We start from the raw sequence: 22,501 nt of genomic DNA on the forward strand, positions 1-22,501 counted from the left end.
TACTGTTGTCTTTGCTTGTTAACTGCCATTCATCCCTCACATCTCAGCACACAAGTCCTGTGCTCAAGGACACTTTCCCTAACTTTCCATTTTTAGATCAAAACTCACCTATTAATCACTGGATTAGCCCCATATATCTTTACTTTGTAGCACTAAGCACACTTACAGAATTCCATGTATTTGACTAACTATTTGGTTAATAAGCTCAGGAACAAGTCTGATTTTCCTCCCTGTTGTATCTCCAGTACTCAACAGAGGGTCTGGAAGGCAGTTTTTATTTTTTACTCAGTAAGCATTTGTTGAATGAACGAATCAGTTTATTTGATTCAGCTTTAGAAACTTCTAATTCGGCCATTTAAAAATATATAATTAATTGTATAGATGTTCTTAATCTTGGACTTTATTCCCACTTAATTTTTTAGGATATTACTGTCCTTGGGAACTTTGTAATGAATGTGTCTCGTCCCACTTGTTCTCTTAGTTTGAGAATTGTATTAATAATGCCTAGTTTTCTTTAAGAACTTTGAATATATTCTATATTTTTAGGTTATTGTTTTGCATAAAGCACACAGCCACCCTGTGTTCTAATATTTCCTCTCTTTCAGGTTGCAGACTGCCAACTCTTTATTGTATCTTTACACGGCAGAAGGAAAGCTGGCTAGGTCTGGGACTGTTCTTCTAAGGGCACTAATCCCACTCATGAGGGCCCTACCCTCATGATCTAATTATTTCTCAAAGTCCCCAATTCCAAATACTATCACATTGGGATTAGAGTTTCAACATGAGGATTTGGGGGAGACATAAACATTCCATGACATTACCTATTGGTTTCCCAGCAATAGGGTTACATAATTTCATGCAATAGGGTTAAGAAAAATTTACCTTTGTAATGCCAACATTGTATAGTTTTATGAAATGTTTAATAGCTTCATTGATACTTTGACTGAAAGCTTTTTGTTTTTTAAAATATTTGTGGGATGCCTGGATGGCTCAGTCAGTTGAGCGTCCAGCTTTGGGTCAGGTTGTGATCTTGTGGTTTGTGAATTGGGCTTGCTGCTGTCAGTGCAGAGCCTGCTTCAGATCCTCTGTCCCTCTCTCTCTCTCTGCCCTTCCTCTGCTCACGCTTTCTCTCTCAGAAAGAAAAGAAATAAAATATTTGTGATTACTGAGTATTTATTAACAAACTAATGGTGGTTCTGTTTTGTTTTTTTAGTCCGAGGATCAGAAGGACTTTACATGGTAAATGGACCACCACATTTTACAGAAAGCACATTGTTTCCAAGGTATGGTTTATTTTGTTAAGTGATGTTATAGGGAACTATATAATAATTCTAAATTATTTTTGTTGTTATATTCTGAACAAGAAAGAAAGAGCAGATAAGCAAGTTTCCTGGGGTATGTTATATAATATTAACAGAAGATGGAAAGAATGTATGTTCTCTATCAAGAAAAATGATCAATCTTTAGATTTGAAACCAATAGCTTCAGCATGTTTAAAAGAAAAAGTGTAGACACGAGTATAATTGTGTTGAAGCCTTTGACTTAGAAGAATTTTATCTTAGGGGATGAAGAAAAACTTGCAAATGTGATAGTCAAACCTCTGCCTACAGTCTTCGTAAAATCAGAGAATGACAAACGTATAAGAAAGGAAGGAAATACGATCGATAGATGTAGATATATTTTTTTCTTAAAAAGAATAAAAAGGCTAAACCAAAAACGAATAAAAGTATTAAGTTGGTGGCATAACTATATGATGACATTCAAAATTCTTAAATGCATTCAGTAGCTTTATTGGCAACAGAAAATTGATATTGTCATTTTAAATCTATTACAGGATAAAACAATTATATTAACATCCTCAGAAACCAAGATTTTCAGCCTGAGGGTGAAGGGATAGACTTGCATATGTCAGTATGAACTCATGATTTCTTTTCATAAAAACGCTTCTATTTTTTAGTAATGTCCACTGAAAAAGGTTAAGGGGCGGTGATAAGGTAGTAGCAGTGAATACCCCTGTCTCACAGATTATGATCTCTAAACACCATTCTTCAGTAACAGGAACTCGTTCCTTGAAGAAGCGACTGATTCCAGGTCTAGTACAGAAGACAGTATGAGTTGAGCTAGAGACATTTTGGTCCAGAAAGCAAGGAAGCTGTAAAAGACTACCAGGGCTTTGTTGAAGAGTCACAAGAGTCAACTTCAGGGCATTCACAGCAACTTAAGATGAGGCAATTTGAGCATTGGAAAGAACCATGACTAAAAGGATTGAGACATTCAAGTATGTAAACACTCGCCCCCAAATTCCTCTCTCTCCAAATCTTATTGGTCAGCATTGGAGGTTGATGGGGTCCTTGCGCATTATTTTGAAAATTGACAAATCAAGAGAAGAAATCACGCATTTATTTTGTCTTTCCCATACAGACGGTTTTTCAAAGTATCCAAATTGTTGATGAGGAAAACTTATTTAGAGGAGAATTCCAGTGGATAAATACAGAAGTAACATTGGGGTTAGATAATCATTGTAATCTTAAAGAAATCTTTGTCAGTTCTCAGACTTTAGCATACATCAGAGTGATCTGAAGAGCTTGTTAAAACACAGATTGCTGCTTCCTCTCCAGATATTCTGACTCATTAGATCTGGGGTGGGGCCCAAGAACTAGAATTTTTAACAGTTCCCCAGTAATGCCAAAGCTGCAAGTTTAGGGACCCTGCTTTGAGAACCACTGATCTGGGCAAATGATCATCAAAAGATGCTGAGCCTGTTAGAAGAACTATGGATGGGGAACTTTATAATCAGGCTGACATCACCTAAGTCTGTCGACCAATTTTTTACTAGACCCAGTTCTTTAGAACCATGATACAGGAAGTATCAAGACCAGCTATATTGCCATCACCTTGAACCAGTGTAACATCTCAGTCCCTGATTCAGCTTACTGAATCAGAATCTGTGTTTTAACCAGACCCTCAGGTGATTTGTATGCATACTAATATTTGAAAAGCACTACTCTAGCAAACAAGTCTGTGTCAGAGCTTTTGTGCTGCAAGCACTTCAGTGGGGTGTACAATCCCAAGGCAGCAGGAATGAGGGGTAAAGGGAATAAGGCAAGGAAGAAGTGAAAGTAAATCTAACGTGGAGTGCACTGAGCTGACCACAGATTCATAAAATATAGCCAGGTTTCTTGGTCATGCAGAATGTCTCCGGAGAGGCTATAAGGAACCACAGTCGTGGAGAGGAAGGGTAAGAAATGTATGTACAGCCAGAGCCTTTTTTGGTCTATTCAGGTTGAATCTGAATGTCACCTCCTCTTCCTGCTGCTGCAGTAGGCATAGTGGAAGCCGTGCTGAAATGTGGCCCTCACTCCTAGAGAGTCTGAGACAACCAGTGGTGTTAGGGCATGAGGTGGCCAGGTTTCTTCATTGAATAGCTGATGACTGGGAGCAGGAAAGGTAGGGTGAATCTGAGGAGGCACTTGAAGAGTCCAGTACAGCCTCAGCATCACTAAGGGTAGAACAAGGAGACATTATGTACCCCCTGGTGGGTAGTAATGGGAACTACATGATACTTAACTTCTAGGAAGGTCCAAAACCAAAACCAAAACAAACAAAAAACAAACCTATGGCCAGTCAAGCTTTTAGATGAGTAGTTCTCAAATTTGGCCACACATTAGGATGACCTGAGGAACTTTTCAAAACCTAGATATCCAAGGACTGGGTATTAAATGATAGTAAGGATTATTGTTATTATTTATGTGAGACGAAGTGGCATGGTGGTAAAGTCAGCTGATTAATGAATTGATTTTAGTTTGAGGGAAGGACTATATTGGTGAGCCATATGATCTTGTCCAAAGCTCATTCAACATTCTTACCATGAATTTAGAGGATAGCTAAGAATGAAGTTTTATAATTTATACATTACATAAGTCTGTAAGAAATGACTAATGTTTTGTAAGAGAAAATGAAGATGTAAATAGATCTCAGTAGGCTGAACTAATTAATAGGCCAAAGCCTGGGTGGAATTAATAAGGATAACTGCACATTCTGCCCTTAGGTTCAGAAATAAGTTGCGGTACAAGTGTAGGATGGGGGACATCTTGGTCTAGTTGTTTATGTGAAAAGAGGGCAAAAAAGGATATTTCAGTAACTACAAGCTGAGTACAAGCTACCATTATTATGTGATGCAGAAACACAAAGGTCATCTTCGGATGAATTAATGTAAAGATAGTATCCAGTTTAAGGGGGACGTACTGGTCAGTTCTCAGTGCTTGTTACATAATAATTCAGATGTTCATTAGCTATGAAGTTCTGGTTTTATGTGACTACACTTACGGACATTTACATGTTCCCACATACACATTTCTGTTTGGGTGTTGATTGTCACTGCGAGATATACTCGTAGTAGCCTTCTCCTGTATCTTGAGAGATACAGTACTTAGAGTACTGACCACTGGATAGAATATTGGCCAATATTGCCAAGAAGTCTGATTTCCCCAGGTCTGTTTTTGTAGAGAATCCTGCATCCACACTTATTTAATGTGAAGATCCTCTTACCGTTGTTATACTTTCTGTCTCTGCACATCAGAAATCGATGGAAGATCTTTTTCCTTCAAATCCAGGACACTTCTTGTCTACTTCAGGATATTGTAGCCACACTTGTTTTGTTATGCAGGTGGTCTGGGACATTCTTCACAAAGTCTCTATATTGAAATCTGTCAGCCCTCAAGATCACAGTTGATAGCTCGTAACTTCCATGTTCACCTACATTTTTGGGTTTTTCACACAAACCAGTTATTCACCTAAAAGGGCTCTGTTTTCTCCTTAAGATTGATCTGTTGTTGTAACATCGATTTCCACCTTACTTTGCAGTGGTTGTTGGTACTGCGTTTTAAGAGATAAGGTATTTTGGTAGACTAAAGCATTATGGAATTACTTTCTTAAATTTATGTAAGCTCATAATCATTAAATTAGTGATAAGATTGTAAATTTTTAATCAGATTTTTTTAAAAGTATTCATGCTTATTAAACTGTTTTTCTTGTCATTTTCAGGGAATCTGGGAAAAATTGCAAAGTCTATACCTTTAGTAAGGATGGCACCTTGTTTGCCTGGGGCAACGGAGAAAAGTTAGTGTTTATTTATATAACATATTTTATGTGTCATCAGTTTAAACATAACTGGCATTATTTGAATAACACATGTTTGGGTGTCATTAATAAAGTCCATCTTTTAATGTCATGATGTAGTTAGGTATTGTCTGAAATGCAGCTTCCATAGAACACCTCCAAAGTTGTTAGCTTCTGTTTATAAGCCATGACTTGACTTACCTAGTTTCTTAGAATTAAAAAGTAATGTGTGGTAAGGGGCAATTAATTTAATGCTAGAGAAGCTGAAAGGTTTTTTTACATAGTGCTCTAAGTTATCAGTTAGGATTTCTTAAGTTCTGTGCTAACACTTAGAGAATAACTCTCTTTGCTTATTTACCTTAGATTTAGATACTTTATTATATCTTTGGTATTAAATTAGTAGCAACTGCTTGCTTATTACTGTGAGTTTTATTGTATATACAAGTATTATTTAAATATTTTATAAATTATTCAAAAGTGTGTCTAGGATAGTCTATATTACATAAAATAATCAGATCACAAAATTGGTTTTGCAAAAAAAATAGGTATTTTGATTAAGTACTCATAATTGTATTAAGAAAACCACTCATTTTTAATTTTTCTGTAGGCACTACAACATTTCAGGCAAAGAACCAGGAAAATGCCTGAATATTTGTAATTTGGTTTAAAGTTATTTTTGTTGTTTCTTATCAGATGTAATATGTTAGGTTTTTTAAAAGGGAAAAATGCATACATTAATACAAAAAGTACATTTTATTTTTAAAATTTTTTTTTTAACGTTTTATTTAATTTTGAGACAGGGAGAGACAGAGCATGAACAGGGGAGGGTCAGAGAGAGGGAAACACAGAATCTGAAACAGGCTCCAGGCTCTGAGCTGTCAGCACAGAGCCCGACGCGGGGCTCGAACTCACGGACCGCGAGATCATGACCTGAGCCGAAGTCGGTCGCTTAACTGACTGAGCCACCCAGGTGCCCCCAAAAAGTACATTTTAAATGTTGGTTTTTACACAGTGGTAATATAAGCTGAAGTCTTTCAACTGTCAGGTCAGATGGGATTAAACACGTGATTTTTTTAAATTAATGCTAAAAAGATTGTGCTGAATTAGATGATTCACTTTTTATGACTGTAAGTACCTGGCAGAATTAGCTTTTGTAATTTTATGTTAATCAGTTTTTGACTTCTTTTTTTTAAGTTTTTGAATCCAATAAGCATACTACTACTCATAAATTATTAGGAATATAATCGTATTGGGTCCTTATCCACAATGTTAACAGACAGTCTTAATCTCAGTCTCAAAGAACATACTCTCAAATTTTCTTATTTTTGGTGTAACTGATTGTGGGTATTTGACTTTTATTTTTTAAAATTTATCTTGTAATTTATACTATGAGTAATGAGCTCATAGAAATTCACTATTTAATGGGACATACCATACTTCTTGTCTATTATCTTTTTGAAGTATCCCTTATTTTGCTAGCTTAGAGTTTGTTGAATAAGCCTGTTTTTACCTTCACAGTTATTAATTATTTTTTATACTTCGTATCCTTACTTGGCTTTCTATTGGATTCAACTCTGAACCTTTTTTTGTTTTTTTAAGCTTGTTTATTTTGAGAGAGAAAGAAGAGATGGCATGAAAGCTGGGCGGAGGCAGAGAGAGAGAGAATGAGAATCCCAATGGGGCTCTGTGCTGATAGCGCACCTGATCTTATGAACTGTGAGATCATGACCTGAGCCAAAATCGAGTCTGACAGTTAACCGACTGAGCCCCACCCAGGTGCCCCTGTACCCTTTGTTATGCCCATTTGTTGTGTCCATCTTTTTAATAGATATTTTCTATACCTGGTTCTAGCATTTATTTCCTTAAACTGCTACGGCCACAACAACATACAATGTTCCTGAGGTCAAGAGAAACAGATGTAGTGTATTGATTGTGGCTTTGCTGAGGTCATAGTTAATTAATCAAAAACTATAACGGATTTTTCTTTAAATATGTGAGGTTTTTAGTTAAAATAAATACTCTTTATTTTTAACTAAGAATAACTCTTAAAGGCTATCAATAACCAAAAAAAAAGTTTCATGTAATTCTAAAATACGTAATTTACAGTAAGTTTTAAAGAATCTTGTATATTTGTGTGTGTGTGTGTGTGTGTGTTGTGTTTAAACAATATGCAGTAATCGTTCACTCTTAGCAATTTCTGCTTATCCTAAACCAGTGTCCCAAACTTGAATAGAACAAAGTAACTTTAAGCAATTTTTTTTTTTTTTTAGCAATTTCTAAAATAAGATGGAATATATTTTTCCCCCCAAAGAGTACATAAGACAAGTCAGGCAAAACTGGTTTTAGAACTTGGGAAACTTTAGAATTTGGCTCTGGCATTTATCAGTCGTATGATCTTGGACAAATCATAAATCATTTACTTTTTCTAAGCTTCACTTTTAACATTTGTAAAATGGAGATGATAATACCTATTTTACAAATCTCTTGTGAGGATTAAATGAGAAAATGTACATAAAGTGGTCAGAGCAAAACATGGTTCATAGAAAGCATCCAAAAAATGGAAACTGCTTTTATTATACAATTGCTGTAATTTTCATCATTATCGTATTATGACGATTCATAGTTTTACCTTTATCTTTTGAAGATGGCTTCTGATATTTTGATAGACATCGAAAGCGTCCTTATTGATCTCACAACTGCTACAGCTTCCATTTAGTCAAATTGAAAAATATACTTTTGGTCTAGCACTTCTATTTTGCTTTAGTCTAATACACCTCAGCTTATATGTAGGTTAGCTCTGCGTCCACTTAAAGGCCTGTTGTTTTCTTTTCAGCTAAAAGTAGAATCATGTGTTATATCCTTCTGCTAATTCTGTATTCCCCAGTACCAGCCTTACATAGGGGCCTTTTGGCAAAACATACACTTGGTTTTTTGTTGTTGTTGTTAAGGTGTTTATTGGATGTTTTCTAGAACTTACCTGAAAATTGATTTTTATGAAAACAACCACTTTACAGTGATCTGTATTTGAAAAGAGGTATGAATGTTTTGGATAGTGCTGGCTATTTTAAAACAGTATTTCATTGCTGAAGTAATTTCTTTTGAAACCAGAATAAATATTATCAATGTCACTAACAAGGGACTACGGCACTCCTTCGACCTCCCAAAGGCAGTTTGCCTTGAGTTCTCGCCAAAAAACACTGTCCTGGCAACGTGGCAGCCTTACACTAGTAAGTATTTTCCAATTGTAAGAATATTGACAAGATCAGTTCAATTCAGGGGGGAAAAAGAGACAGTTTACAACCTTTTAAGAAAGCAATTAATCTTTAGATAGTAAGTAGTGTTTGTGAAAATCTTTACTCAACAATGAATCTTGTATTCCCCCAATACAATGTACGTTAAGTAATTTCAAGGTACAGTAAGTTAGTGAAAAGGTTTATTGTGAGATAGAGGAAAAGAAAAAGCTCAAGGGGAATTTTAGAAAGTGAATCATCAGTGGTTACTTATGGAGAAGATCTCAAAAATTAAGAATAATAATGACCTTTAAATGGAAAACATTTTAAATAATCATTGTAAATCAAAGAGGAAGTTCAATAGACGCAACATGTAAGAAATGTGTAAGGTATGACAAAGAATAGGCAGATGGTGTGCCATTTTTTTTTTAACACATTTAACGATATGATGGTATGTTGTATGAACATTTTATACAGCTGCACTTCATAGATGAATAAGAAAACACTCGGGGTATAGGGGCTTTTAAAAAAATGTTTTAATAGTGTGGGCATTGTTGAGTTAAATATATGATAATAGTTCGTTGTTTGGTTATAAACCTTCTAGCTTGCTTCTTCCAAGAGGCAGACTTGAATGAATCTTCTTTTTCCAAGTAAATAAATGGGAAATTGAGACTCATGAATAGTTTGTGTAACTTTGTGTGTGTGTGAAATAGAGACACACGATTGATTTCATAATAAGATAATTTAATCCATTTAACATGTCACACTTAATAAACAAATCTTTTAAGTATTCTTAAAATCTATAGTAATCAACTCATTTCAGAAATGCTGAACTTTTGTCATGGCTTTAGGAATAGAGATTAAACCCAAAAGGGAAAGTTGCTTTAAAGCAACTCTTTTACTTGATCTTTATAATCTTGTTCAAAGTTGTTTTAAGAATAAATTCTTTTTACTAACGTTAGGAGACAATTATTGCAAAGACATCTGTGTTTCTTTTAGCTTCTAAAGATGGCACAGCTGGGGTACCCAACCTACAACTTTACGATGTGAAAACTGGTACATGTTTGAAGTCTTTCATTCAGAAAAAAATGCAAAATTGGTAAATAAATGCTTTAAAATGCTAACTATTTACAAAATGTTCTAAATATCTTCATTGTATAATATTGTTTCTCAGGTACTAGTTTAGAAAATAACTTGGTAGGCTAAAATCTAGATCTTTAAGGATCTGGAATATGTGGGAATGTAATAGAGTAAAAACTTGATCTTTCTTTTGTTTAATATTTGGATGAAAACGAACAATACCTTTCTTTTACAAATGCTTAACTAAAACTATTAGGAACTGACTTGACATCATATTTATAAGTATTTTTCTTAAATAGTAAGCGTATCACAGACTTTAACAGGTTAACATGTGAGGTTACACGTGTCTAAATTTTTTTCATATTCTTTCAACGTAGGTGTCCATCATGGTCAGAAGATGAAACTATCTGTGCCCGAAATGTTAACAATGAAGTTCACTTCTTTGAAAACAACAATTTTAGTATGGAAAGATTTATGAAATCAATTTATCACTTACTATAAATGTATATACAGTTTTGTTGCCTTATATGGCATCATAGGGTTTTCCTAAATACTGTTAATATGTTAATAATTGCTGTTTTATGAATTCATTTGAATAACTCTTGTAAATCTAAATACTGAAGAAATTCTAACAGATTTGTTTTTATAATAAGTTTTTATTATCTAATAATTGCTATTAAGGCATTTGCATACCTCTTTCGGAGTTTAGTTACTATTGAAATTCTTTGATACAAATTTTTTAAATGTCTTATTGTGTGGAATTTCAAACATAAAAGTAGACACCTAGTCCCAGTAACTTTCAGCCCATTGCCAATCCTACCTCATCCACACATCTCTCCACCTAACATCTCTCTTACTGTGCTAAAGCAAATCCTAGGCATCATATAATTTTACCTGTACATCTCAGTATGTATCTCTGAAGACTAGGGCTTTTTAATTGTTTAATAGCCACAATACCATTATCACAGATATAAAGTATCTGGTCAGTGTTCAAATTTCTGATAATTGCAAATGTTTTAATTTTTTGTTATTGTTTTTTTTAAAGCTTATTTATTTATTTATTTAGAGGGAGAGAGTGTGTGTGAGCAGGGGAGAGGTAGAGGAGAGGGAGAGAGAGAATCTTAGGTTTCTTTCTTTTTCTTTTTCTTTTTTTAAGTTTATTTACTTATTTTTGAGAGAGAGAAAGAGATAATTCCAAGCAGGCACTGCACTGTCAGTGCCAAGCCTGATGCAGGGCTCGAACTCATGAACTGTGAGCTCGTGATCTGAGCTGAAATCAAGAGTTGGATGCTTAACCAACTGAGCCACCCAGGCACCCCTCTTTTAAGTTTCTTTTAAGCTATAGGCTCCCTGTCCATCTCTTCTACCCCCACCTTGAGATTTATTATTTAAGAAACAAGGTTACTTGTCATATATTTTCTCATAGTTGAATTTTGCTATTGTATCTTGTCCTATAGTTTAACATGTTCATCTGTCCCCTAAATAGCTATTTGCATCTAGAACTGGTCAGCTTCAGATTCTCTTTTTTGGGGAGATGAGGACAAGTCTGCCTCACAAGCAGTGTTCAGTTCTTTTATCAAGAAGCACATAGTGTCTTCTTGTCTGTAATTTTGTAGGATTAGCTGATCTGTTATTTCATGACTGGTTGCACATTGGTGATTTTCCTCCTCCCTACGCTCTCATTTATAAGCTATACTACTTCTATAAAGAGAAATTCCCCCATCTACTATTTGATTACCTAGTGGCACCATTTATATAAGAAAGAGCACTGTGTTTTTATAATCAATCAGTGGGATTAGATGTATAATCTCATTACTTGCCCAAGGTCACCCAGCTACTAAATGACTGGGTAGAAATTAAAATGTAGGTCTGTGTTGTTCACACTCCACATGAGTCTACTCATGAGACTACAATGAGCAGTATTACTATATCATTACATTAATCGTTTATAATACATTCAGAATTTATCATGTTCCTATTAGTTTCATTCTTCCAACACCGTTTGCTTTTTGTTTTTTTTTAGACACAATTGCAAACAAATTGCATTTGCAAAAAATTAATGATTTTGTGTTATCACCTGGACCCCAACCATACAAGGTAATTTCTATGTCTTTGTTCATATGGAATTTTAGGAAATTAAACCTTTTCCTAGTGCTTAGTGACTATAAAAACATGTCCATGTTAATTTATATGCCTCAGTAAATTAAGTGACGATGATATATGTGTATTTCAGGTGGCTGTCTATGTTCCAGGAAGTAAGGGTGCACCTTCATTTGTTAGATTATATCAGTACCCCAATTTTGATGGACCTCATGCAGCCTTAGCTAATAAAAGTTTCTTTAAAGCTGATAAAGTTACAATGCTATGGAATAAAAAAGGTATGATAAATACATTTTATCTCATTTATCAAGTATTCATTGAGGCTTATATTCCTATATGTATATAGAAAAAAAGAATATCAATGCTTATTTAATGAAAATTTACATGTGCTGTGTTAAATTTAAAAAATTTTTCTTATCAGCATCAGGTTAAATTGTGTTTTAAATCTAATGAAAGTTTTTTCCGTTCTAGCTACTGCTGTGTTAGTAATAGCTAGTACAGACGTTGACAAGACAGGGGCGTCCTACTATGGGGAACAAACGCTGCACTACATTGCAGTGAACGGAGAAAGCGCTGTCGTGCAGCTGCGTGAGTATTCCCATAGTCTTCTTATGCTAAAACAATGGAAAAAATACTGGGCCATAAAGATGATGCAATCTAAATTCTTGTTGAAGTGATAAAACTCACATATTTTAATAACCTTTCAGGTAAAATTCCTCTTGATTAATAAACTTAAAGTCATCCCCAGACATACATTATTTTGACAGAATCCAATTAATTTAGTTATGCCAGCACTTTAGTGGGGAACTTGCTGAGTGAGGTTAATTTCATTGCAGTAGCTCTTTGGGGACTTATTTAACTTATAATGACAGGGAGTTGGTCTTGTGAGTGTAGCACTCCTTCCGAACTGAGTGTGAGGAATGTCACCATTTTATCTTTTGTTTTGATGAGCTAAATTAACTGTAGAATAAGACAGTTTTAAAACTCTGGCAACTCCCTGGTTTTTCATTTTGAATTGAACATGTAGGAGTAGGATAAACTTCCTTACAAAAAACTGTGTATTCCCTCTGAAGTCAGAAAGGAAACAAGGATGTCCTCTTTCCGCTATAATTTAACATCCTGAAAGACCTTGTCAGTGTAACATATCAAAAGAATAAATGTACACTTTTGAATGAGGAAAAACAGAGTCATCTCTGTACATATAGATGAAGTCACAGTATAAATAGCCACTTAAAAAACATAATAGAAGGAAATGCATAACAACAAAAGGCAAGAAATCTATAGGACTAATAGGAAGAAAACTTTAAAACTTCTAAGGGACAAAATGTGACCTTTATAAGGAGAATTTTATAAAGATGTCATTTCTCTCCAAATTAACCTAAAAATTAAAATGCCGGTAGGTTTTTATAAACTAGGTAAACTGCTTCTAAAGTTGATTTTTTTCTAATCTTAAAAAAGTGAAAAAAGATTTTCTAACAAGGCAGAACTAATAAAGGAAAAGTGATTAATTTGAATATATAAAATACAGAGTTTCACCTAGGAGGAAGAAAATTCCATAAAATAAGCCAAACAAAAGATTGGGGAAAATTTATTTAGATGGAAAAGGGATGAGTATGAGAAAGGTGAATTTTGTTTCTATATCAAGTAAATCAATAAAAGGCCAATAATTGGGGAGAAAAATAGGCATGGGACAGTAAAAAATAGTCCACAAAACCAGAAATAAGATTGTGTAAGTATATTAAAATGTGCTCAGTTTATAATAAAAGAACAGAAAGGAAGGCGAGACAACAATTTTTGTCTCAGCAGCTTGACAAAGATAAAAGTATGAAACTACACAGTGTGAATGAGAATGAGGAGAAAATCTGTACTCTCACACACTGTTGAGGCTCCTGGCTAACTCAGGCAGAGGAACATGTGACTCTTGTTCTTGGGGTTGTGAGTTCGAGCCCCACATTGGGTGTAGAGATTACTAAAAAAATAAGTAAATAAACTTCAAAAAAAAAACCTGTTGATAATATAAAATGGTACAGCTCTGAAGGGCAGTCTGGTAGCACATTACCAACTAAATGTATGTAACTTTGAGCAGCCAGTTTCACTCCTATAGATGTGTTTGTGTACACTCACAGTTGAGAATATATAGGAATACAGTACCATTGGAAAAGAGTGAGGCAGATCTTAGTGTGCTTATATGGAAACATCTCCAAGATAGAATACTAACTGTAACAACAAGGAACTGTGTGTGTGTGTGTGTGTGTGTGTGTGTGTGTGTGTGTGTGTGTGTATGGTTAAGAGAGATGCTTAATTTCAACAAAACTATTCTGAAAATATATACAGGGAATAGAGGGTTGCCTTTGTGTGGGGGAACTTATTGTGCGGTGTATCATTTTATATAATGTGTATTTTTATTCCTGTGTGCCCACATTACCTCTTCCAGTGAAAACTAGTTTGGTAATAGTAATAATAACGTGTGTCTTTGAGCCTACATTGCCAAAATGTTTAAACGAAATTTAGATTCCCTAGAGGTTCTTAAATAAATTTATGGTTATACATCAATATCCATAGTATATCATATAAAAATATTTTAATTGTAACGTATCTTGAAATTGTTGGATTTTTTTTTTACTGTTTGACATGTTTATGAGTATTATACAATTGTAATTCACTAATAAATATTGTATTCATGTTATTCTTTATTGCTAATTTCGGTTTTATATTCTTTTTCTAGCAAAAAATGGCCCCATTTATGATGTCGTTTGGAATTCTAGTTCTACTGAGTTTTGTGCTGTTTATGGTTTTATGCCTGCCAAAGCCACAATTTTCAACTTGAAATGTGATCCTGTTTTTGACTTCGGAACTGGTCCTCGTAATGCAGCCTACTATAGCCCGCATGGACATATATTAGTACTAGCTGGGTTTGGAAATCTGAGGGGACAAATGGAAGTGTGGGATGTTAAAAACTACAAACTTATTTCTAAACCAGTGGCCTCTGATTCTACATATTTTGCTTGGTGCCCTGATGGTGAGCATATTTTAACAGCCACATGTGCTCCCAGGTTACGTGTCAATAATGGGTACAAGATTTGGCATTATACTGGCTCTGTCTTGCACAAGCATGATGTGCCATCAAATGCAGAATTATGGCAGGTTTCTTGGCAGCCATTTTTAGATGGAATATTTCCAGCAAAAACGATAACTTACCAAGCAGTTCCAAGTGACGTACCCAGTGAAGAACCTAAAGTTGCAACAGCTTATAGACCTCCAGCTTTAAGAAATAAACCAATCACCAATTCCAAACTAGTAAGTAAAGTTTTTTACTACTTTGGTAGGAAAAGGTTTTTTAGTGCGTGGAATTCTCGAGACCTTTTTCTCATGTATGTTCTTGTGTTACTTAGCACCTGATTAGAATATAAATTCTAGAAATCATGGAGGACCTACCACTGAAGATGGGGAACAGCTGACATTGTTAACAGAGTAGTCCATTTAAAACAGTTCACATTTTACATTTGTGAGAAAGATAATGGAGTATGACATGCTGCCTTTGTAGACATCATGGGCTCGAATTCACATGCCTGTCAGGCTAGGCTGGTAATGTAAGGCTTTGGTGACTGGGAGAGAATGGGGGAAGGAAGAGATCATGCCCTCTTTAAAGGCCATAGCAACCGCACAGCAGTAGCTGATTGTTTCCATAGGAGATTTAGGCCCAGTTTGCCAAAATGATTTTTCAAGACAAAACCAGTCTGGATGCTTATGTAAAATTGCTCGATTTTTAAAACACTGTTGGTCAAACAAAACATGTTTATTTTCCTTAGGCTGTCATTTCCCATCTGTATTGTAAAGTTATGACTAGAGCATTGGTCACATTCTGATCTTTAAAATGTGAGCATTTCAGAGCTCAGGGGAAACATTTATTAGTGATCTGAGTCTCTGTGATGATGTTAAGAAATAAAGTTGTTCTATAAGAATGAACAACAATATTATTGGTGTTATAAAGGTGGCCATACAGTAGGTGTAAACTGGTTCAAGTAAATGAGGATATTCAGTCACTTAATTATTAGCCACTCAGGGAAGTCAACACTTGTTCAAAGGATAAATATTCCTATGCCTCCCTTGTACCACTCCTAACCCTCTCAAAAACAAAAACAGAGGAACCCTTCCTCCTCCACAAAATCTAGCAGTGGTCTGTAATGACTTCATTGAAATGTTTTGTTTAAACATTTCTCTTGTATCATTTACTAAAAACATAAAAACTTATGAACAAATTAAGCCCATTTATGATATTTGTATGTAGATTAAAACAGAAAGGATAGGGGCGCCTGGGTGGCGCAGTCGGTTAAGCGTCCGACTTCAGCCAGGTCACGATCTCGCGGTCCGTGAGTTCGAGCCCCGCGTCGGGCTCTGGGCTGATGGCTCAGAGCCTGGAGCCTGTTTCCGATTCTGTGTCTCCCTCTCTCTCTGCCCCTCCCCCGTTCATGCTCTGTCTCTCTCTGTCCCAAAAATAAATAAATGTTGAAAAAAAAAAAAAAAAAACCAGAAAGGATATAGTAGACTTTGGATTGTCTTCCCTCTATATTGAAATTTTCCTTACCTAAGATAAAAACAGAAGTGACCTCAACATACCTGGCTTTCTAAATATCTGTAAGCACAAGAGGACTAAATTCCGAATCACTGTATATTTTTATTCTCTGATCCATAAAACTCATTTGTTTTGATAGGGGGAGGAAGAGAAAGATATACTTTGAAAATAGTGATAAAACTTAGTAAGAATATTTAAAACCAAAATTGTTTTACCATTTAAGATTTCCACTAAATTTTTGCTTTTGTACGTAACATGACGATTATGTGATTTTATCAAATGATTTTAAATGGAGGAACCACAGGCTAATGAGAATTTTTTGCTTGTATCAAATTCTAAAAATGAGCTAAATGGCAAAAAAAAAAAAAATACTGCTAAGAAATTAGTAGAAACAAAGACATTCTAGTAAATAACTTCACAAAGGAGGATGGTTATGTATCACAAGGGGAAAAAAATGATGAGATTCTCTCTCTGAAGAAAAAACTTTTTTTATAAATAAAAACTCACCTATAAATTATACTTAAGTATTTCTTGGCTTCCAAAATCACCCTTCAGTGTTGTAATGTGTTCATTAAAACAGTCCCATTATAATTGACATAGATGAAAAAAATATATTAATATGGATGAAATTGTATGCGATAGGCACAGTACTAAAGCCAGAAAAGCTCATGATCCGTAGTAGCTGTGTGGATATTTTTTTCTTTTTGTCTAAAACGAAAGCCTGCCGATGGCTACGTTATGTTCATAACGTAGAAGAGCCTTGTAACTTATCCTTTGTGGATAAGAGCCTTGTGGAATAGCCTTGTAACTTATCCTTTCTTATATCATTTGTAATTGCTTTGTCATTTCCCTGGAGTTCTCATGAATAGAAACTTTTTTATCCAAAGCAAAGTACTATAGGAGAGCCCACTATTGAGAGAATTTTGATGTGTAAAACAAATGTTCGGCAAATAAAGCCATGTCTCAACTAACATTGTATGCTGTGTAGATAAGAAAGTGAAAGAGACATGCCATCAAATCTGTTATACAATTGTGGGTTCTCATATATTCAGTTGCTTCAGGTAGAACATGTATGCACACACAACTTTGATGACCTGTTATGGTTCATGCAGCTAAGATGAAGTCACGGTATGATTTCTTATTTATTCCTCCGTCATCTTAAATGTTTGACCCTGCCCATTTCCTTATAGCACTTTTAAGTACAACATGGATCTGAGAGCTAGTCCTTAAGAACCTTCATGGAGATCTGGTTCTTTTGATGTGCTGAGAATGATAAGAGTCCAAGAGACAGTTACCACTAAGATAACGGCAGTTTAGAGGGAAATCACTGAGTAGATGAACCTGATAAGAAGTTGTAGTACTGTCATGTATCCTGTATGTTGCCTGAAGCAGCTCCGGAGATAACGTAAACCTGTATGTGTATATTCTTTTATTGAAATTAACTGACATGTGAAATTGTAAGATATTTAAAGTGTCTGTCATGGTGATTTGTTAGATGTATTCATTGTGAGAGGATTCCTCCCATCTAGTTAATTAATGAATCTCTCACCTCACTGTGGGGTGTGTGTGTGTGTGGTGAGAACATTTGAGTTTCCACAAATTTCAATTATCAACCATAGTCACTGTGTTTTATATTAGAACCTCCTTGATCCACTCCTTAATTCACCCTCTTTCTGTTGTAGAATATAGTTGATGGATGGCTATATAAATATGTCATGATGGAAATGATGATGTGTTTTTATTGTATAGTCTGACAGGTCATTGAGTTTTTTGTATGCCTCTTCATTATGTTAATACTGGATTTATAAGTATGCGGTTAGTCACCCCTCTTGTTTTGTTTTCTTCTAGTCTGTTTTCGTTTTTCAATTTGCTTTTATTTTTAATCTTCTAATCTCTGATTTTGCATATAAAGATCTAGCAAGTAATTCTTTGTGCAGAGAAAACAAATGAGGCAACTAGGTTTCTGTTGGCAGTAGTCCGATCCAAAAAGACTCTGGAAGGAGCTACCGTTAGTATCTACTTTCAGAAGAATCATGTGTCATAGTGGTACTAAGAAAAGTTCCATTGTTGAAGCAAAACTGAAGTGAATTTTGCCAGATCTTGTATAAATGAAAGACACCATATATCAGTTAATAGGAAGATCCTTATTAAATCCATCCTGACAGTTGGAGTGTGCCTGTTACTAATAAGAATTTTGAAATATTCTTTGCCAGTGATTGTAAAACAAATTTAATAAGTTTATTCCACACTAGCAAAATTATATGATTTGTGATGCCTGTTTTTAAAAACATGGACTGCATTTCACACTCATTTATTTTACATTTTCCACAGCATGAGGAGGAACCACCTCAGAATATGAAACCACAAGCAGGAAATGATAAGCCATTATCAAAAACAGCCCTGAAAAATCAAAGGAAGCATGAGGCTAAGAAAGCTGCAAAACAGGTATTTGGGGCACTAATCTTTTCAAAACAAACAAAACCAGTTAAATTAGCTTAGTTTAAGCCTCAAGTTTAAAGATTCTAGTCCTAAAGACTTGACTATTCCATTATAAAATGTAGTTGGAGTTAGATATAAATAGCCAGAATGTCTTTCTTTTTGTGTTTGCCTGTGATTTTCTGAATAGTTCCATAAAATAAAATGAGGAAGCGAGGAAACGACCTGATCTTAAAACCTGAAACCCTGATAAGATTGTGTAGTAACGTTACTTGTCGTAGACCCTTTTGGTGGAGCCTGTGTGAAGTGGTGCAGTTTGCTCCCTGAAAGCATATGTTTGTTAAGAGAGATCAGAAATGACACGATACTAAAGCCACTTTGTTTCTCAGTATTACATTACTATAGGAAATTATTCAGCTGGGAATCTCAACACCAGAAGTACCCAAAACGGTGGATTGTTATATGATTTTATAGTTGAAAAAACACAGCAGTGTAATAATTGACAGATTATGATTGTGTGTGTCTTATAGTGATGGTGAGATCAGCTAAGCTAGGAGTATCTGTTCGTGAAGTCATGGCGATCATAGTTTTGAGATTCAGACAATGCGGTCTTGCTGGCAATGCTTGAATTTTGACAGCTCTAGGTTGCTTACATGTTTTGACAGGCAATTACTATTTTAAGGTATAGAATTGCATTATGCAGCCATAGTCTGCTAAAATCTGAGCTTCAAAAAAATCAGTGTGCTCTTCTGTAGTTAATATATTTCATCTCCAGAAATATCTTTTTTTTTAAATATAACTTTTTATTTAAGTGTATTTATTTTGAGAGAGAGAGAAAGAGGGACCGAGTGTGCATGCTCATGAGCATAGGAGCGGGGCAGGGGGGCGGGAGGAGCAAAGAAAGAGGGAGAGAATTCCATAGTGCAGAGTTAGGCTCTGCACTAACAGTGCTCAACATGGGTCTCAAATTATTATGCTACTTTAAATTTTAGATCTAGCAAAGTAGTCTCTATGACAATTACATAGTAAAAACCTTCTGGGTGTCTTCCTTATACTGTGATTTTTTTTTTTTAAGCTGCATTGTATCTTTCTGTTATGGGACAATGTGGCATATTTCATGAGATCTTCAATTCAGATCAATGACAAAATGTAGTATAAAAGATAAAATCACATTTTAGCTTTAGCATTTTATATATCAAGGCTCTGTTGGTTGGCGTACTTTAATGTTTTGATTTTAAAAAATTGATTTTTTGAAAATATTTCCTGCAGGAAGCAAGGAATGAAAAGAGTCCTGATTTGGCACCTACTCCTGCCCCACAGAGCACACCACGAAATACTATCTCGCAGTCAACATCTGGAGACCCTGAAGTAGACAAAAAAATCAAGAACCTAAAGAAAGTAAGAGACTTAAGTAAAAAAGCAGATATGTTTATTAAAAGACATACATGAGAAATATATAAAGATAGGCATCTAAGAAGTTAGAAGCAGCTCTGATTATTGCTTTCTCATTATGAAATACTATAATTTAGGAATGGCACTGGTTTTAGTTCTATTCATAAATGTCTAAAGGGTGTAAGTCTTTTTATTATTGATTTTTGGAGCAGTAAAAAAGGTCCATTTGTACAGAAATATGCTGAACTGTTTTATACTCAGTATTTCATTAGACATTTACGAGATCAGTGGGAACAGCTATTTATCCCAGTTTTAAAGGTGAAGAAACGGAAACAAAAAGAAGTTTATTAATTTGCCAAATTGCAGCCAGTTTGTGGTGATGGCCCTGGTATAAAATCGGGTTTCTGGGGGTGCCTGGGTGGCGCAGTCGGTTAAGCGTCCGACTTCAGCCAGGTCACGATCTCGCGGTCCGTGAGTTCGAGCCCCGCGTCAGGCTCTGGGCTGATGGCTCAGAGCCTGGAGCCTGTTTCCGATTCTGTGTCTCCCTCTCTCTCTGCCCCTCCCCCGTTCATGCTCTGTCTCTCTCTGTCCCAAAAATAAATAAACGTTGAAAAAAAAAAAAAATTTAAAATCGGGTTTCTGGAGCCTCCCCAGGCTGCATTATGAAGGGTCTCTTAAAGCCACAGACATTGTCTAGGTACAGTGGAGTGCTAGAGAAAATAGTGAAGTTAGTGATATATTTACCTACGAATACATGTATGTGTATACATACATGTACATATATAATACCGTTACTTGAAAATTTGAAAATTTGCCAAATCCCGTGTTCTTAACATGTTTAGTTTTACATCTAAGTTTAAAAGACGAGTTTACCTTAGCATTTTACCAGACTATCCTTGATCCAAAGGTGAGATAATTGATTCTCCTTACTCAGTTTTCCCATTTATGTGATTGAGTTGATACTAAAAAAAATTTGCATTCTGAAATCACTTATTCTTCCTTCCTCTTGACTCATAATATATTTGATGTTTGCAGAAACTGAAAGCAATCGAACAACTGAAAGAACAAGCCGCAGCTGGAAAACAGCTAGAAAAAAATCAGGTCATTTTTACGTGTTTCATTCGCACGTGTAGTCACTACCACTCTTCCCTTTTTATTATACACAATCATTTAATCAAGTAAGAGCACATGAGTTTAAAAATTTCTTTTGAAAACCATATATTTTGTAAAACCCTTTTATACTTAAACGGAGAAGCACAGGGGAAGACCGGATGTAGACCATGGTAAATGAGAGAATCGTGATTTCTAAGAGGCATAGTAAGGCCATTGCTGCTGAAGATAAAGGCGATGTATTATAGTAGGTAAACACAAGATTCTCTTCCTTCCTATATCTCAGGTTGCACTGCCCTGTTTTTATTCCTTTCTCGCCTTCTGAGGGATGCCGAAGTATAGAATGAAAATTTATTGGACCCTCAGAGTTGCAGTAAGGCGGCATTTGTGCTTTGCCCCCTTGATTTATACCACGCAACAAATTAAAGCTTGTTACTCTGTATTTTTAAATCTGTATTTACTAGTGGATCTGTTAAAATGTCAGAAATACACCTTTTACAAATTTTTTCTGCTTTGTTGTTTTGGGTAAAGATCCAATAATTACTTTATTTCATTTCCTATTTAATAACTTTGTTGTTTGAAACTTTTCTAGTTGGAGAAGATTCAGAAAGAGAAAGCCCTTCTCCAGGAGCTGGAAGATTTGGAATTGGGTATTTAAACATTCACAGAAAGCCAATTGTTACCAGAAATCAGTGCAAACACATTTTCTGATAAACCCATTGGTGTACATGAAATACCCATGTACCCACATTTAATGTTCATCTATAATTTTAACCATTTATCCAAGATTCTGCATATGTATAAAATTATTTAATAATGTCTATTAAATTGATTTTTACATCCTGCATCCTATGCCATGTCAACACATGATGTAGAAAAGAAATACATGAATTTCTTTAGTAAGCCTGACAGATTGAAAGATGATGTCATTGCTTTTTTTAGTAGAGGATAGTATTTACCATATATGTGAATAAAAACAATTTAAATTTGATCATTGTTGGCTTTGTTATAAGTTGCTAAGTTAACAGATCCTTTATTAATTTACAAGACAAGTTTGGGAAATTTTTCCTTTGAAGATGTAATATGGCTTTTTTCTTATCCTAAAGCATTCTTATACTGTCCAAACTTGAAAGAAACGCCTTAAATATCAGATTTTACTAAATATATTAAATTGATTATATTATTTGTAGTATTTGGAATAGTTTTTCTGGTTAGTTCTAAATACAGACTTTAAAAATGGAAAATAGTAAAACATTTTATTTTGGTATTTCAAATAATAAATCTAGTGATTTAAGGATGAGGTAAATATTTTCCAAACATGAACTATGATTATTTTGTTGTAGTCGAGTCTTGATTATTTTGATTGTTTATTTATATGATGAAAAAAAAAGATGTAATGATAATGCCAGACTCTCATGTATCAAAACTAATTTAGATTTGGTTTCAGAGTCTATTGCAATTA

General features: G+C 34.8%; 1 protein-coding gene across 2 annotated transcripts in view; it reads left to right on the forward strand.

The window, feature by feature from the left end:
• The window catches only part of EIF2A (eukaryotic translation initiation factor 2A), a 30,619-nt gene extending 8,589 nt beyond the window's left edge, over positions 1–22,030 (forward strand). Inside the window, exons 2-14 of one of the 2 annotated variants that reach the window (XM_030330578.1) lie at positions 1,214–1,283; positions 5,044–5,118; positions 8,227–8,345; positions 9,348–9,447; positions 9,806–9,888; positions 11,452–11,525; positions 11,662–11,806; positions 12,000–12,116; positions 14,254–14,825; positions 18,433–18,546; positions 19,807–19,935; positions 20,965–21,030; positions 21,632–22,030. In XM_030330578.1, coding sequence (XP_030186438.1) covers positions 1,214–1,283; positions 5,044–5,118; positions 8,227–8,345; positions 9,348–9,447; positions 9,806–9,888; positions 11,452–11,525; positions 11,662–11,806; positions 12,000–12,116; positions 14,254–14,825; positions 18,433–18,546; positions 19,807–19,935; positions 20,965–21,030; positions 21,632–21,697 — 1,730 coding nt within the window. In that variant the 3' untranslated portion in view covers positions 21,698–22,030. The remainder of the gene's footprint in view (positions 1–1,213; positions 1,284–5,043; positions 5,119–8,226; positions 8,346–9,347; positions 9,448–9,805; positions 9,889–11,451; positions 11,526–11,661; positions 11,807–11,999; positions 12,117–14,253; positions 14,826–18,432; positions 18,547–19,806; positions 19,936–20,964; positions 21,031–21,631) is intronic. The other variant, XM_030330579.1, reaches the window with a different exon arrangement.
• Positions 22,031–22,501: the final 471 nt, after the last annotated feature.

This window comes from Lynx canadensis, chromosome C2 (assembly GCF_007474595.2).
Source record: "Lynx canadensis isolate LIC74 chromosome C2, mLynCan4.pri.v2, whole genome shotgun sequence".
NCBI classification, from domain to species: domain Eukaryota; kingdom Metazoa; phylum Chordata; class Mammalia; order Carnivora; family Felidae; genus Lynx; species Lynx canadensis.